Below are 16,261 nucleotides of genomic sequence, written 5' to 3' on the forward strand. Positions count from 1 at the left end.
CATGTCTGAGAACCCTGAAAATGTCAAAAAGGGTCCATTATTAGAGCCCGACCGATATGGATTTTTGGGGGCCGATGCCGATATTAGGGAGTAAAAAAAGCCCGATACCAATATATCGGCTGATATTATTTATGTGTATATTATAATACAGTAGCAATATTATTTATGTGTATTATAGTACAGTATACCAGTCAAAATTTTGGACACTTTCCTATTGGTGTGTAAAAACTTTTGATGGGTACTTTACACAGTATAAACAGAATAAATATATTTTATAAACACGTTTTGCAATGATCACTCAAATGTGGTGATCAAACACTTGTGTGACACAGATCTGTAATGGAGGCATGGGGAATGATAGAATGAGAATTATACAGTTGAGCTGTAACCAAACTAGTTTGCATTGCATGTTATATTATATTATATTATATTATAAATACTTTTGCACAATCTTCACTAACGACTTTGTCTTTTAATTTAGTCATAACTTGTATCAATAAATATATAAAAAGTGTCACTGACAAAACCTTATTATCTTCTATTTTTAGTCTTAATTCCTCTAATCTCTACCAGTGGAGGAAGAACTCAGATCTTTTTACTAAAGTAAAATTAATAATATAATAATGAAAACGTTTTTAATTACATATGTACAGTACTTTTATACTATTTTAAATAATTAGTAAGCAAAATGTATGAAACTAGGCTACTCTTAATGCAAAATGGCCCTATATAAAGTGTTATAATTATATAAATTATTGGAATATTGCTTGCTTGATGTTGTAACGTAGCGTTATAGGCAGAATGAGCTTTAACACTGCGTCTACACCGGACGCGGCCGTTATTGCTCGCGTCGCAACAGCTGTTTACCCGAGACAAAGCAGAATCAGTTTACTGTCGGAGATTTGTCGCTCGCGCCACGCATTTTAATCAATATTTCATCAACCAATTGCCTGGATTTAATAAACAAGAAGTAAATATAGCAGACAATATAATCAGAACTTCTCAGCTGCGCGCTTGCAATAGTCACAAGCTCACACAATACGTGACAGAGGCTGGTAGCAGAGAAATCAATTCTGTGAATTACACTGCGCAAATCACAAGTAGGCTACTACCCACCGGATGAAGAAGGGTTGGCTCTCAGTCTCCACAGGCTACATAAAATATTCATTTTATTTTATTTTATTTTTCGTGTTCGCATTTATGAGGAAAAAACAATGTTACAGACGCGACAGTTCAGCACTACGGACGTGAGCGCTCTGAAAGCGGCACTAAAATATGCTTTGAAACTTTCACATAGACATCAAACAGAAAGCACAAAACCTTTCGTTTCAAAGTGAATTTCGTTTTTTATTAGTTGTATCTTAATTTTAATCAATGTTTCATCAACCAATTGCCTGGATTTAATAAATAAGAAGTAAATATAGCAGGCGATAGATAATCTCAACACGGAGGCGCCTGCGGGTGAACTGAAGCTCGTCTCATGAACCGAAACTCAGCGTATAGACCTGAGAATTGAAATACATCTACTTTTAAACAGAACAATTCAAAGCGAAAGACAGACAGACTCATGTAATCATATGAAATGTGCATTTCTCTCTGGCGCACATTCACTGAAGATCGCGAGTCAGCATCGTCAACTTCATCTTTGGCTGACACTGACTGAAAACACTTGTTTATTAAGAAACAATTCAAATGTCTCCTTGCTATATTTGTTGTATTCATAATCATTACTTTTGCCAGTTCTTTGTGACAGCTTTTAGGTGCTTTATTGGCAGCGCCACCCTTACATGAATCACCGCACCCGCATTTTTTAAAATATTCATTTATCGGCCATTATAAATGCCGATACCGATAGTTAGGAAAATGCCTAATATCGGCCGATAATATCGGCCCGCCGATATATCGGTCGGGCTCTATCCATTATATAAAATAAATATTACATTTATTGCAGCAATATTGTGCATGGGTACTATTTTTAAAATAAAATTTTATGTTATCCTAAACATCAATCTGTAACCCTGATCTTCATAATATCGGAATAGACAATTAAAAAACCCTAATGGTTGACCACTACTTTTTTGTTGTCCTTTTTGTTACTACACATCTAAAAAAAACTGTCAGTTCATGAACCTTGAGTACACATAATATGGCAATAGTTGTCAGCTCATTGAATAACTTGTGAACCACACAAAGGATTCAGCAAATAAGGCGTTGAATGCAGATATGAACCGTTAATGGAAGTAAATGTCATGAAAATCACAACTAGTTCTCAGTTCCCAACCCTAGTTTTTGTCCTGCTGGTTGTTTCCCACCCACATACAACATGCTTTCCATCATCTGTCAGGGGCTGTGGACTAATAGGCCATTTGTTCCTACTTGTTTTACTAAATCCAATCTATCCACCACCGTCACTTCGCTTCAGATGATCATTGTGCTTCTCCTAACGTGCTATAACTGACACCACCTTCTCAAAAGAAAAACAATGCAAAAGTTCCACCACATAATGCTGATCTACCATGAAACCTATTCCAACACTACAATAACACTACTACGTTTCACCTCATCCATTCTTCACCTACAGTACCTAAATATTACAAAACAGACAGCTGATATATTAGTTCACACTACAGTAGGGCTGGGCGATATGACTATATTATCGTATATCGACGATGTCTCGCAAGTATCGCGATGTCAATTTAACAGTCTGTTTCCAGACGATAATCGCCAATATCAAAAAATGACATAGGCTTATATTTCACATAGCCCTAGTTAAACATATTTATTCACATCATCATGCAATAACATGAATGAAATATTTTTTTATAGGCTAGTTAGTAGGATTAAGAATAGAAAATCGATTCTTGATAGCATTCTTAAAGCGCAAGACGAAAGAGAACACGTCTGCATGCGCGCTGTTTTCTGAGCTGCGCACTCACGCAAACAGCGCAAAGAGCCGCCTCTCACATAGTGCACGGACAAATACACAGAATTATATCTCACAATTATACTTCTAGTTAATTTATAGCATCAAATAAACATGAATAAACATCAGAAGAATTATTGTTTCAACCGTGGAAAGACTTCAGTAGGTGCACACCTCTTTTCAAGTTCAAATATCCCCGTAAACACAGCCGGTTTTGTCTTAATGGTTGAGAAAGTAAAACAGTATATGTCCATTGAATCAGTCCACTGACAGCCTATACTCGCTGCCACCATTAATGTTGATCAAAGAACAAAAGAAAAAGAAAATCACTCACTGAACTTTTGTAACTTTAATTAGCTTAATATTTTATTTGCCTGTTGTTCGGCGCTGACTGCTCCAACTGCAACATTAGTCTGTGCGACCTTGAGATGCGTTCCCTGTCAAACATCATTTGTCCTTACTTTCGTAATTTTGTTAAACATTTTTCTTCATATAATCAAGTAGCCTAGGCCTATTTTATTTTGGTTTGCAGGCTGATAAAAGTTCATCAGAAAAACAAATGGTAGAAGTAGGCTAACTTTACCCGTTTCTGAATATTAGTTTAAATGTTGCACATAATAAATAGGCCTAATCAAAAAGCAAAAACGTGACCATTGTAATTAAAATAAAAATAAAAATGTCGTTATATTGCAAACGGATGAAGAAATTGAGTTTGAATAGGCTATCTCATGCACGCGTTCGGAGCAATGTTGGCAGCTCCGTAGGCTATATTGGGAGCGTTATAGGCCTACTTTGCTTTAGATTAAATAAATGAATAAATAAACAAAACAAACAAAAAAAATCCCCAAATATAATTTTTAATGACTTCTGTTTGTAAATAAATAAAGCAGTCATTTTTATTTCTTAAACGGCTTAAGGTGAACTTGGAACTAAAACCAAAAAGGAGGAAAAAACAAAACGTTTTTGCTCATTCAGAACTACAATTCGTTTTTAATTCCTAATTTTAGACAAATAACAAATATATTATAGTTTGAAAATACAAGTTTAAAAACAGCGCTACACATAGGAAATTAAACTTATTATTAAATCAGGCGATAGGCTACCGCCAAAAAAAAGGAGAAAATCAGACCTTATGAAAAACAAATAGACAAGACAAGACACCTAGCTATAACATCAACATGCATTCACCATTCTTACAATCACCAAATTGTGCTCTGTTCTGTTCAGTTGTAGGCCTATTTAACATTTCTCCTCGCGAAACGAAATTCGTTTCAAACACAGATGCAATAAGAACAGTGAGGAAATTATTAGCAACACTAACATAACAAGCAAAGCTAATGTTTTATGCTCGTTTAAGCTCAAACTAACCAAAGTAAAACCTTTAACGTTTCAATCATTAAATTAAACCAACTAAATCGCAGGCTATCATTAGATAAAGTGCAGCCAAACTCAACATGACTTGTGTTAACGTGTATTCCGTATGTGTTGTCTCCAGCGGGGCGCATAGGGGGCGGGGCATGGGTAGACTATATAATCGGATATCGCGATATTTTTTAAGGCGATTATCGATAAAATATTTTTTACATATCGCCCAGCCCTACATTACAGGAGACATGTCTTAAGTGGAAGACTGACAGGTACCCACCCTCTCTTTTCATTCCCATGGCCAGGCACTTCTGATAGCGGCAGTACTGGCAGCGATTGCGCTGACGTTTATCGACCAGACACTCCTTGTTGTCCCTGCAGGTGTAGCTCAGGTCCTTCCTGACTGTGCGCTTGAAGAACCCCTTACAGCCTTCGCAGCTGTACACGCCATAATGCTTCCCTGCAAATACAAATCATTTTCACATTACCTCTGAGATGCAATGAAATGTCATTTTTTAAAACATTCACTGTAAACAACATCCTCTGTCCAAGGATGCTTTAGAGTCAATGACAAAAAAGAAAGTTCACAGAAAAATCTTTCCAACATTTAGTTTAAAACACGTTATAAATTCTTAGTAATGTACTCTTTGTATTTATTTTAGTTTCATATGGTTTAAAAAAAAAACTTTATACCATTTTCAAGAAAACTTAATGACTGCAAAAATGTTGTGTGCTTTAACCATCAATTAATATATTTTCCCTACAACTTGAATACATGTGAGTGTAAAGGTCTTAATCATTGTTTTTAAAGGCTGAAATATATATATATATTACATTGTCTTATGCTTTAAAAAATATCGGCATGTAATTACAGCGTAATTCTTTTCTGTAATTACATCTATAATCATGCTCACCTTTGTATTGCTGTGTTCAGCTGAACAGTTGAGATTCTCAGTTTGATGGCTTAATCAATGTACTGTAAAATACTGTATCATGTAGCTTGTGGTTGTGTTTAGGATTTAGTGCAAGACCTAATAATAAAACCAGCAAAAACATAATTTGCAGCAAAGTTCACCGGATGCTTGCCAAGTTTAAGATGATCACTTAAGTACTTAAGTAAAAGAAAAAATATATATATATATATATATATATATATTTGCAAATGTATTTGTCACCTATGACCAATGCAATGTGCTGCATCCCTAATTGTAATGTTTTATATAATGGCTAAACTCTTGTTTTTATCATTTGCATCCATCCGTCTGTCTATCTGTTTGTCCATCTTTCTGTCCATCCATCCATATTTTTGTCCATCCATCCATATGTCTGTCTATCTGTCTGTCCATCCGTCTGTCCATCCATCTGTTTGTCCATCTATCCATTCCTATGTCTTTCTGTCTGTCTTATCTGTCTGTCCATCCATCCATCCATCCATTTGTCTATCTTTACATCTGTCCGTCCGTCCATCCATCCATCCTTTTGTCTGTCTATCTGTCTATCCCAGGGGCGAAAATTTCATCAAAATGTTGGGGGGGACAATAAACATAACAATTCTCAAGAGCAATTTTTGAAGGGGACACCAATAATACAGGCAAAATTGTACTTGCAAGGATATGTGTACACCGAGGAAAGCCTTACTACTATTATTAGTGTAGCATGGAGACCGTTCCATTATCCTTCTTCTCAAAGTTTCTTTCTGGTTTAATGAAAAAGCTGACTAAATTGACCAAAAAAATTCTTCAAAACCATAATTTCTTTTGTAAATAAGTTGTTTTGTGTAAACAACTTATTTACAAAAAATGTATGGTTTTGAAGAATTTTAGCCGGGTTTTCGCCTGGAAGGCTCTATAGAAATCTGGCACCCTAGAAGTTAAACCGAGAGAGCGTGCGTTCACACTTCACAGACACCAGAATAAACGCGTTCACAACGTTCATCAGGCAGTAATACAGCACGTTCAGTTCACGTTCGGCCAAAATATGAACGAGTTCATGAACTATCGTTCAATGAACGCGTTCAGGCACAACACTAATTAAATGATATAAACCGACTAAATCACAGTGAAAGCGTTAAAATTTAAATGCGCACCCGGACAAGACTAACGTTACATCACGTATGCGTACACTCTATGGGGTGTGGGTGTGTGTGTGGGGATATACTCTATTAAACAAGCTAGGTAAACATTATAATCGCTAACATAGACTACATCAGTGACAAAAGTACATTAGTACACAATCATATATTTGTTTTTAACATGATTTAATAATGACTCAGCATCATCTATATTAAAGAGAAAATAATCACTTCATCCGATGTTTAAAGTGAATAAAATAACATTGACTTACTGGAGTTCCACAACTACTCAAAAACATAGTTAATCTCTCCCGCCACCGGAATGTGTGTGTGTCGGTGCTCGACGGTGAGGTAAAAGGGGCGGAGGCAGTGGACCAAAGCACTGTGAGGCAAGGGAGGGGGGACTCAAAATGTTTAAAACGTTTTTTTTTTTGTTGCCCCGTTTGCATTTGTATTATTTTATTTCTTAAACAATTATTTTAAGAATATATCATTATTTTATTTACAACACATATATTTTAATGATATTTTAGGGGGGACAACCCTCACCCCCGACCCCCCATCCATTCATTTATGTATATGTCTATCACTGTCTGTCCGTCCATCCATCCATCCATCCATCTATCCATCCATTCCTATGTCTTTGTCTGTCTATCTCTCTGTCCATCCATCTATCCATCCATCCGTCCATCCATCCATTCATTCATACGTCTATCTGTCTATGTCCATCCATCAGTCCATCAGTCAATTTATCCCTCCATCCCTCCAAATAAATCATGGGTATAATAGCCAACTGATGAAAATGAGGGAAGACATCAATCTTGTTCCCACCGTAAATGACGCCAATGGTCATGTACAGAATTAATTTCTTTAGGTTATTAGTGGAAACAGTTACTTAGCGCAGATCATTTGTTGTTGGCCTGTATGGGGTCACAGTGGCATAGATCCCTGTCCAACCCCATTTACATTAGCCCTGAGTCTGTGCACTCAGAGCAGGGGCTGCCACATCAGATGGCCCCATAGGACATGTTGATTTAATGGGCCACTAAGCACAGTTAAACCTCTCCACTACACACCTGGTTTACTAATGCACAGAACTGCCATGGTCAGACAGCAGATGGACTTCCCCTAATAAGTGAAGTGATTTTCTTTCAGATGCTTTATGGATTGGATAAATTTGTATTCATAGTGTGCCATGTGCTGTGGGATTTTAATGTAAAGTCCCTTCCTCAGTTTGCAGTCAGATCAGAAATAGATCACTTGAAATTTGAGTCAAGTTTTTATAGATCCTCAAAGGAATAATGCAACAGTTGGGAAATCAAAGGCAGTCATGCTAAAAGAATAAGTAATGCAGTCTTCTTTTATAACCCTGCCAAAAAAAAAAAAAAAAACTTCCAAGTATGAAATAAATCGAGAGAAGTAAAGTTTAGTGCTGAACTTGTTGATTCATAGCTTCAAAGCGTTATGGATCTCTTCAAAGCACAGACCCACAGAATAGCTTCTCAAGCAGCAGGTTGTGAACAATAAAATATGCTTGCATTAAATGGTTTCGAGCCCATTATGCCTGCATATTTGAAAGAACTAACTAAACCATGATCTTCTCTTTTAATAGGTGCAGAATGAACTGTGTGCAGCTTTGGCTCGCAAGGCACAGACTAAATCAAGTAAGGATTATTCTGTGTTACATGGCTTGATTGTGTGTTTTTTTGCTCCAATAAACATGGACAATCAGTTTCCAGTGTTTTGCTTGTGTTTGAGTATTAAGCTTTTAAAAAACAACAATGTATTGGCCTATATTCTTTACTTCTTTAAAAATGTTTTTTTGACTGAAATAATCAGTACAAAAATAAAACAATTATGAAAAATGAGACTGAATAATATATAAAACACTACTTTAAATAACACTGTTCAAAATCAACACTAGTGGATAAAGTTTCAGAAAGAGACTGTTCTCATTGAGGTCTCATTTGAAAGTGGTGTTAATTGGGGAAAGGAATACAGGCAAAATCTTTGTAACTGATGTTGACATAGACATGAATGGGTCAAACTAGTGGAAATAAACAGAGTAAACAAGTCATCTATTCAGACAGCACCACTTTTGGTCCAAATCGATGAACAGTTTTGTCAGCGAATGGTTTTTTGTGACCACTGAGCTACAATTAAAGCTACAGTACATGTGCTATTTACCAAGGATAAATGACTAATGGTCATGAAAAAGTGGTAACGCTTTACTAGGTTCAGTTTGTTAATGAAAATTACCTATATAGGTTTTATTCATATTTATAACTTCAAGTTAAACTAAACAGAAATGAGAAATGTTGCTTTGGCAATTAGCTTAATTCAAATATGTTTAAGGGTTTTCTTATATTGTTTAATTTTATTTAATGTTGATTTTGTTCCAAGTAATGAAAAGGGTTTTTTGTAACTTTAGTTTGTTTTAAAAGATAATAACCCTGCACCAAACTTAACCCTAGTGTTAAGTGTTACTATAGCATCTTACTATAAACATACCATAAAAGTGTTTTTTTTTTCTTTTCTGTGTGTTTGTAAGGTTAATGACGTTCCACATGAACTGGAACATGAATCTATCTTGCTAAAAAAAAGAAAGAAGCATAAACCCAGGCAGCACACAACACTCCACTGATTCTCAGCTGTAAATTTCTTGTTTTCCAGTGATGGAGGAGAGCAGTCCACAACATAATACTAACACGCAAGGACCATCTCCCAGTCCTGCTGTGCGCAAGGTAATGAGAAAACAGATTCCAGGGCAGCTGGCTTTACATTGACAGTGTGTGTATGTGTTGGTGTGCATACTGTATATGTTTTGCTGAGCTCACCAGCTGTCCCGCTTGCCCAGGGCTGTCCATACATCCCCTGATTGAGCACCGCTTTCCCGCAGCTCAGTCATCAGTAGAAAGCCCTTGAACTGGCAGAAAGAGAAAGAGCCTGTGATTGGAGATAGATGGATACTCTATACTGTGTGTCAGGACAGAGCCTTGTGCCTGTCTGTGAGGCTCTCGCCTGTTCCAGCACGGTGTAATAGCTGATGGTTCACTGCAGCACATCTGACGAAACTGTGATCAAGACAACACAATAGCAGTGCTTCACAAGGACAAACAGTGCTGTACAGATTATAACATATACACCATATTATCAGAGTGAACTGTTGGCTCGCAAATTATTTTGCTTCGACAGAACCAAAAATGTTTATCATACAAAAGTAAACAAAATGTCTTTGAAATCAAACACTGAGATTTATTAGTATAACCATGAACCGCTTACCAATATTATTTGAAGCCCATAAACGATATATTGACCGATATTAGATCTAAGTCTTAAGGTGACAACAACAACAAATGCGCAGTCTAGATCTCTGTGTTTCAAAAGACACACAACATAATGTACACTGGGAAAGTTATAGAAGTTTCCATCTGGGCAGCAGTAGTACTTTGTAAGAGAGAGAGAGAAAAAAATGTGTGTCTGTGTGTATATATACAGGTCCTTCTCAAAAAATTAGCATATTGTGATAAAGTTCATTATTTTCCATATTGTAATGATAAAAATTAAACTTTCATATATTTTAGATTCATTGCACACCAACTGAAATATTTCAGGTCTTTTATTGTTTTAATACTGATGATTTTGGCATACAGCTCATGAAAACCCAAAATTTTAGTTTAAAATTAAATTTAATTGAAGTCTCAAAAAATTAGCATATTTCATCCGACCAATAAAAGAAGTGTTTTTAATAATTTTTTTTTAAAAAAAGTCAACCTTCATATAATTATGTTCAGTTATGCACTCAATAGTCAATACTTGGTCGGGAATCCTTTTGCAGAAATGACTGCTTCAATGCGGCGTGGCATGGAGGCAATCAGCCTGTGGCACTGCTGAGGTGTTATGCAGGCCCAGGATGCTTCGATAGCGGCCTTAAGCTCATCCAGAGTGTTGGGTCTTGCGTCTCTCAACTTTCTCTTCACAATATCCCACAGATTCTCTATGGGGTTCAGGTTAGGAGAGCTGGCAGGCCAATTGAGCACAGTAATACCATGGTCAGTAAACCATTTACCAGTGGTTTTGGCACTGTGAGCAGGTGCCAGGTCGTGCTGAAATTTGAAATCTTCATCTCCATAAAGCTTTTCAGCAGATGGAAGCATGAAGTGCTCCAAAATCTCCTGATAGCTAGCTGCATTGACCCTGCCCTTGATAAAACACAGTGCACCAACACCAGCAGCTGACATGGCACCCCAGACCATCACTGACTGTGGGTACTTGACACTGGACTTCAGGCATTTTGGCATTTCCTTCTCCCCAGTCTTCCTCCAGACTCTGGCACCTTGATTTCCGAATGACATGCAAAACTGAGCAACAGTCCAGTGCTGCTTCTCTGTAGCCCAGGTCAGGCGCTTCTGCCGCTGTTTCTGGTTCAAAAGTGGCTTGACCTGGGGAATGCGGCACCTGTAGCCCATTTCCTGCACACGCCTGTGCACGGTGGCTCTGGATGTTTCTACTCCAGACTCAGTCCACTGCTTCCGCAGGTCCCCCAAGGTCTGGAATCGGTCCTTCTCCACAATCTTCCTCAGGGTCCGGTCACCTCTTCTCGTTGTGCAGCGTTTTTTGCCACACTTTTTCCTTCCCACAGACTTCCCACTGAGGTGCCTTGATAAAGCACTCTGGGAACAACCTATTTGTTCAGAAATTTCTTTCTGTCTTACCCTCTTGCTTGAGGGTGTCAATGATGGCCTTCTGGACAGCAGTCAGGTCGGCAGTCTTACCCATGATTGCGGTTTTGAGTAATGAAACAGGCTGGGAGTTTTTAAAAGCCTCAGGAATCTTTTGCAGGTGTTTAGAGTTAATTAGTTGATTCAGATGATTAGGTTAATAGCTCGTTTAGAGACCCTTTTCATGATATGCTAATTTTTTGAGACAGGAATTTTGGGTTTTCATGAGCTGTATGCCAAAATCATCAGTATTAAAACAATAAAAGACCTGAAATATTTCAGTTGGTGTGCAATGAATCTAAAATATATGAAAGTTTAATTTTTATCATTACATTATGGAAAATAATGAACTTTATCACAATATGCTAATTTTTTTAGAAGGACCTATATATATATATATATATATATATATATATATATATATGTGTGTGTGTGTGTGTGTGTGTGTGTGTGTGTGTGTGTTTGTTTTATTTTATTTATTTATATATAATATTCATATCCAATTGGGCTCAACTGATAATATATATATACACTGAACAAAATTATAAACGCAACACTTTTGTTTTTGCCCCCATTTTTCATGAGCTGAACTCAAAGAAAAAAAACAGTCTGAAAACCAGTCTGGTGTGACCACCATTTGCCTTGCGCAGTGCAACACATCTCTTTCGCATAGAGTTGATCAGGTTGTTGATTGTGGCCTGTGGAATGTTGTTCCACTCCTCTTCAATGGCTGTGCGAAGTTGCTGGATATTGGCAGGACCTGGAACACGCTGTCGTATACGCCGATCCATAGCATCCCAAACATGCTCAATTGCCAGACGCCATCGAATGTGAGCATTTGCCCACTCAAGTCGGTTACGACGATGAACTGCAGTCAGGTCGAGACTCCGATGAGGACGACGAGCATGCAGATGAGCTTCCCTGAGACGGTTTTTGACAGTTTGTGCAGAAATTCTTTGGTTATGCGAACCCATTGTTACAGCAGCTGTCCGGGTGGCTGGTCTCAGACGATCTTGGAGGTGAAGATGCTGCATGTGGAGGTCCTGGGCTGGTGTGGTTACACGTGGTCTGCGGCTGTGAGGCTGGTTGGATGTACTGCCAAATTCTCTGAAACGCCTTTGGAGACGGCTTATGGTAGAGAAATAAACATTCAATTCAAGGGCAACAGCTCTGGTGAACATTCCTGCAGTCAGCATCCCAATTGCACGCTCCCTTAAAACTTGAGACATCTGTAGCATTGTGCTATGTGATAAAACTGCACATTTTAGAGTGGCCTTTTATTGTGGCCAGCCTAAGGCACCCCTGTGCAATAATCATGCTGTCTAATCAGCATCTTGATATGCCACACCTGTGAGGTGGATGGATTATCTCGGTAAAGGAGAAGTGGTCACTAACACAAGCTGCGTTTACATGGACACTTATAATCAGATTGACGGCTCAATCGGACTAAAAAACCTTCATTTAAATACCTTAATCAATCCGATTGAGCTCGATCCGATTGAAATTTCGATCGGATTGAAAGGGGTGGTTTACTCCTTTTGTAATCCGATCGAGAGAACATGTAAACACTTGATCGGATTGAAAACCGAAACTAAAAGGACTGCGCATGTGCAATGACGTTGAAATAGCGTAATGACGTATGACGCACGGAACGAGCTGTTCTTCCTGTTGAATAAGGTGAATATAAAACGAGTGTTCCGTTATTAAAAAATTCTCATTTCACTCAGCGTCTGTGAAGTGAAGCAGGACAACGTCCCACCAGTGCTTGTTTCAGATTATCATCCATGGACGACTGGTTTTGGGCGCGGGGTTTTACTGCGTGATCAATATAAGCAGCACGGCAAAACGGTTCATGCTCATCGTCTCCAAATCATGACCAGAGACGGATAAATATTAAGTCTGCTGTTTAAAAAAAATAAAGAACCAATAGAGAAGAATAGTTATGCGCGAACAGCGGCATATTCGTGCAGTGTGCGCATGTCAACAAATCAATTCCGATTTGAATCTTGTGACATATAAAGCAGCCATATCACCCTGTAGCCCAAGACTGGTTGCCCACTGAAGCTAAGCAGGGCTGAGCCTGGTTAGTACCTGGATGGGAGACCTCCTGAGAAAACTAGGTTGCTGCTGGAAGAGGTGTTAGTGAGGCCAGCAGGGGGTGCTCACCCTGTGGTCTGCATGGATCCTAACGCCCCAGTATAGTGACGGGGACACTGTACTGTCAAAGAGCACCGTCCTTCGGATGAGACGTTAAACCGAGGCCCTGACTCTCTGAGGTCATTAAAAATCCCATGGCACTTCTCGTAAAGAGAAGGGGTGTAACCCTGGTGTCCTGGCCACATTCCACCCATTGGCCCCTGCCAATCATGGCCTCCTAATAATCCCCATCCACTGAATTGGCTCTATCACTCTCTCCTCTCCAACTATAGCTGGTGTGTGGTGAGCGCACTGGCGCCGTTGTACTGTGGCTGCCGTCGCATCATCCAAGTGGATGCTGCACACTGGTGCTGGTTGAGGAGAGAACCCCTGATATGATTGTAAAGCGCTTTGGGTATACAGTACATATGAAAGCACTATATAAATGCCTCAATCATTCATTCATTCATAAACGCGCACATCAACCCGATTACTTTATTTATCGTTCATGTAAACACAGTGTTCGGATTCATCAATCGGATTGATTTCATTCCGATTGAACCATGTAAACGCTGCTATTGATTTAGACAGATTTCTGAACAATATTTGAGAGAAATAGGCCTTTTGCATACAAAAGTCTTAGATCTTTGAGTTCAGCTCATGAAAAATGGGGGCAAAAACAAAAGTGTTGCGTTTATAATTTTGTTCAGTGTGTGTGTATATATATATATATATATATATATATATATATATTAGAAGTGGGCATAGATTAATTTTTTTAATCTAGATTAATCTAGATTAATATTGAAATTAATCTAGATTAATCTAGATTAAAATGGCTCATTTGAATTCTCCCGAAGGCATTCAGAATATGTGTGCTACCCAAATAATGACTAAAAGTAAGTCTTTGAGAATAGTTTGCCTCGCGTAGGGATGTGCTTTTCTGCCAAAAATGCCATTCGACAATCGAGGAGCAAAAGTCGAATATCGTTAAAAAAATAAAAATAAAAAAAACCCCGCAATGACAGAAAGGGAGCCCAATTTCATCTTTAGCGATTTGTCATCAAACAAACTGTTTATTAATTGCACAAGTAACATGTTTTTGTCCTTTTTTTAACATAGTAGGCTAATTGGAAGAAAAAAAACAATACGCACGACAGTCCGTTTTTGCATCGCCAATGCTCGTAGATCAAAAAATAATGTCATCATATGTCATAAGAATTTTATGTGAACCTGCCTTGTTACTGCAATAGCCTCATTTTTAAACAAATTAGTTTCAATCAATGTAAACTATTCGTGTGATTATGCCACTGCGCAATACACGCGGAATACACACACAATGTATTACCTGAATGAAATGAAATCGAATGTATCGTCCTGTGGAATCATTCATTCACAGACAGCTTACGAAGATGTTCAACTAATAAAGATCTTCATCGCTGGCAAAAATATGATGCATTTGCAGATTTGCATTCACTAGACTAGACTGTAGATCGGCCACTTCATCCAACGCTCTTGATGCTCTTAAATCTTCCTGTTTCAACTCCGAGTGCGAATTGAAAGCGCTTCAGACGATTCAGTGCGCGAGGAACTGAACAGATCAACTGATTCGCGAACCGATTTAGACAGATCATCTGACAACTTGTTTGATGAAGTCTTTGAACAGAATCGACTCAAAAGAGTGATTCATTTGTAAATCTAAATGATCATCGCTCATGCCCATACAAAGGACACAGCGCGCTTGGAATAAACTCATTTAACAACGTATTGCATTAAAATAAAGTAACGAGAGGAACGTCGCCCAACGTAACAAAGTAAAAGTACACCTTGTGTCCCTGACAGGAAAATACCCTACTGCGCGATCTGTGACAGTAGGCGCGGCATCATACTACACATTAGAATTGCCCGAAAATATAACGATATTCGAAAAAGCTTTTTATGATCCCAACCCAACTTTGATTAACGGCGGTATTTTTTTTATCGCCCGATAAGAGTCTCACGTTAACGCAGCACGTTAACGCCGATAACGGCCCAGCACTAATATATATATAAGTTAACTAAAAATGTCAAAGTTTTAGTCTTCTTTTCTTGGCATCTACAAATGATTTTCCTAATTATAGGATTGTTTATTATGAAATGCTCTTAACATGCTGATTAGTAATGCTAAATGCCGATGAAAAAAAGGTCCTGTCAAAAAACTTGTTTATTTGAATGGAAAGAGTGCCTGTATGACAGATACAAATAGTATTTGCTGCATTCTCGTTTTCTGCAGTGTTTTGGCAAAAGCATTAATCTATTTAGCTCTTCACTGTTTTTTTTTACTGTTGTTAAAATAACCGCATCATCTGCAACTTTATCGTCTTTAGCGGGAGAGAGAAGCAATGCGAACGCAAAGATATTGGATATAGCTCGTTTGGCTCTAGATAAAAATGAGAGGATATAGCGCCGAAAGATCATTACCATAAACAGCCCTGAGCACTTGTGTGAACCGCTCCGTTGTTTTGGCGTGCTTCTGAAATTAAACTGTAGAAACTGTAAAAGGGTGCCAACGTTGTCATTATGTCTCGCGGTCCAGTTAGAACCAAGCCTTGTTTATACCCTTGATTAAAAAAATAAGGCCATGTCTAACTATGCACGATTATGTGATTAGTAGCGCTCAGCATTGTGTTAGACCCTATCAGAACATGCTACAATATTTTGGTTCAGTTGAGAACTGCTGGTAGTCTTGAATTGCAGCGTAAGCTTTTGTTTTTGTAATATATTATGGATATGAAGTGATTTCCTGTCTTGTATTTATAATGAAAAAAGAAAACGGTCAATTAGCCTGATCATTTTGAGAGCTCCCACGGACATTAGTTTTGTTATTGGTGGATTGGATATGTTATCTTAATTGCTTATCATTGGGCCTTTTTCTGGAAATTCACTCTTATCAGGTTTATGCTATTAGTATAGTTCAATCCAACTGCCCATTGTTTTCTATATTCTTCCCTACACTGAAGTGCTGAAGAATGTCAGGGACGCAGCTTGTGTTGAATTTGTCTAGCA

At 38.0% G+C, this 16,261-nt stretch overlaps 1 protein-coding gene across 1 annotated transcript in view; it reads left to right on the forward strand.

The window, feature by feature from the left end:
• rapgef5b (Rap guanine nucleotide exchange factor (GEF) 5b) overlaps positions 1 to 16,261 on the forward strand; it is a 73,200-nt gene that overhangs the window by 15,138 nt on the left and 41,801 nt on the right. Inside the window, exons 7-8 of the mRNA XM_056234462.1 lie at positions 7,972 to 8,023; positions 9,033 to 9,103. Coding sequence (XP_056090437.1) covers positions 7,972 to 8,023; positions 9,033 to 9,103 — 123 coding nt within the window. The remainder of the gene's footprint in view (positions 1 to 7,971; positions 8,024 to 9,032; positions 9,104 to 16,261) is intronic.

This window comes from Rhinichthys klamathensis, unplaced genomic scaffold, assembly GCF_029890125.1.
Source record: "Rhinichthys klamathensis goyatoka isolate OS25496 unplaced genomic scaffold, OSU_Roscu_1.1 h1tg000395l_1, whole genome shotgun sequence".
Classification (NCBI taxonomy): Eukaryota; Metazoa; Chordata; class Actinopteri; order Cypriniformes; family Leuciscidae; genus Rhinichthys; species Rhinichthys klamathensis.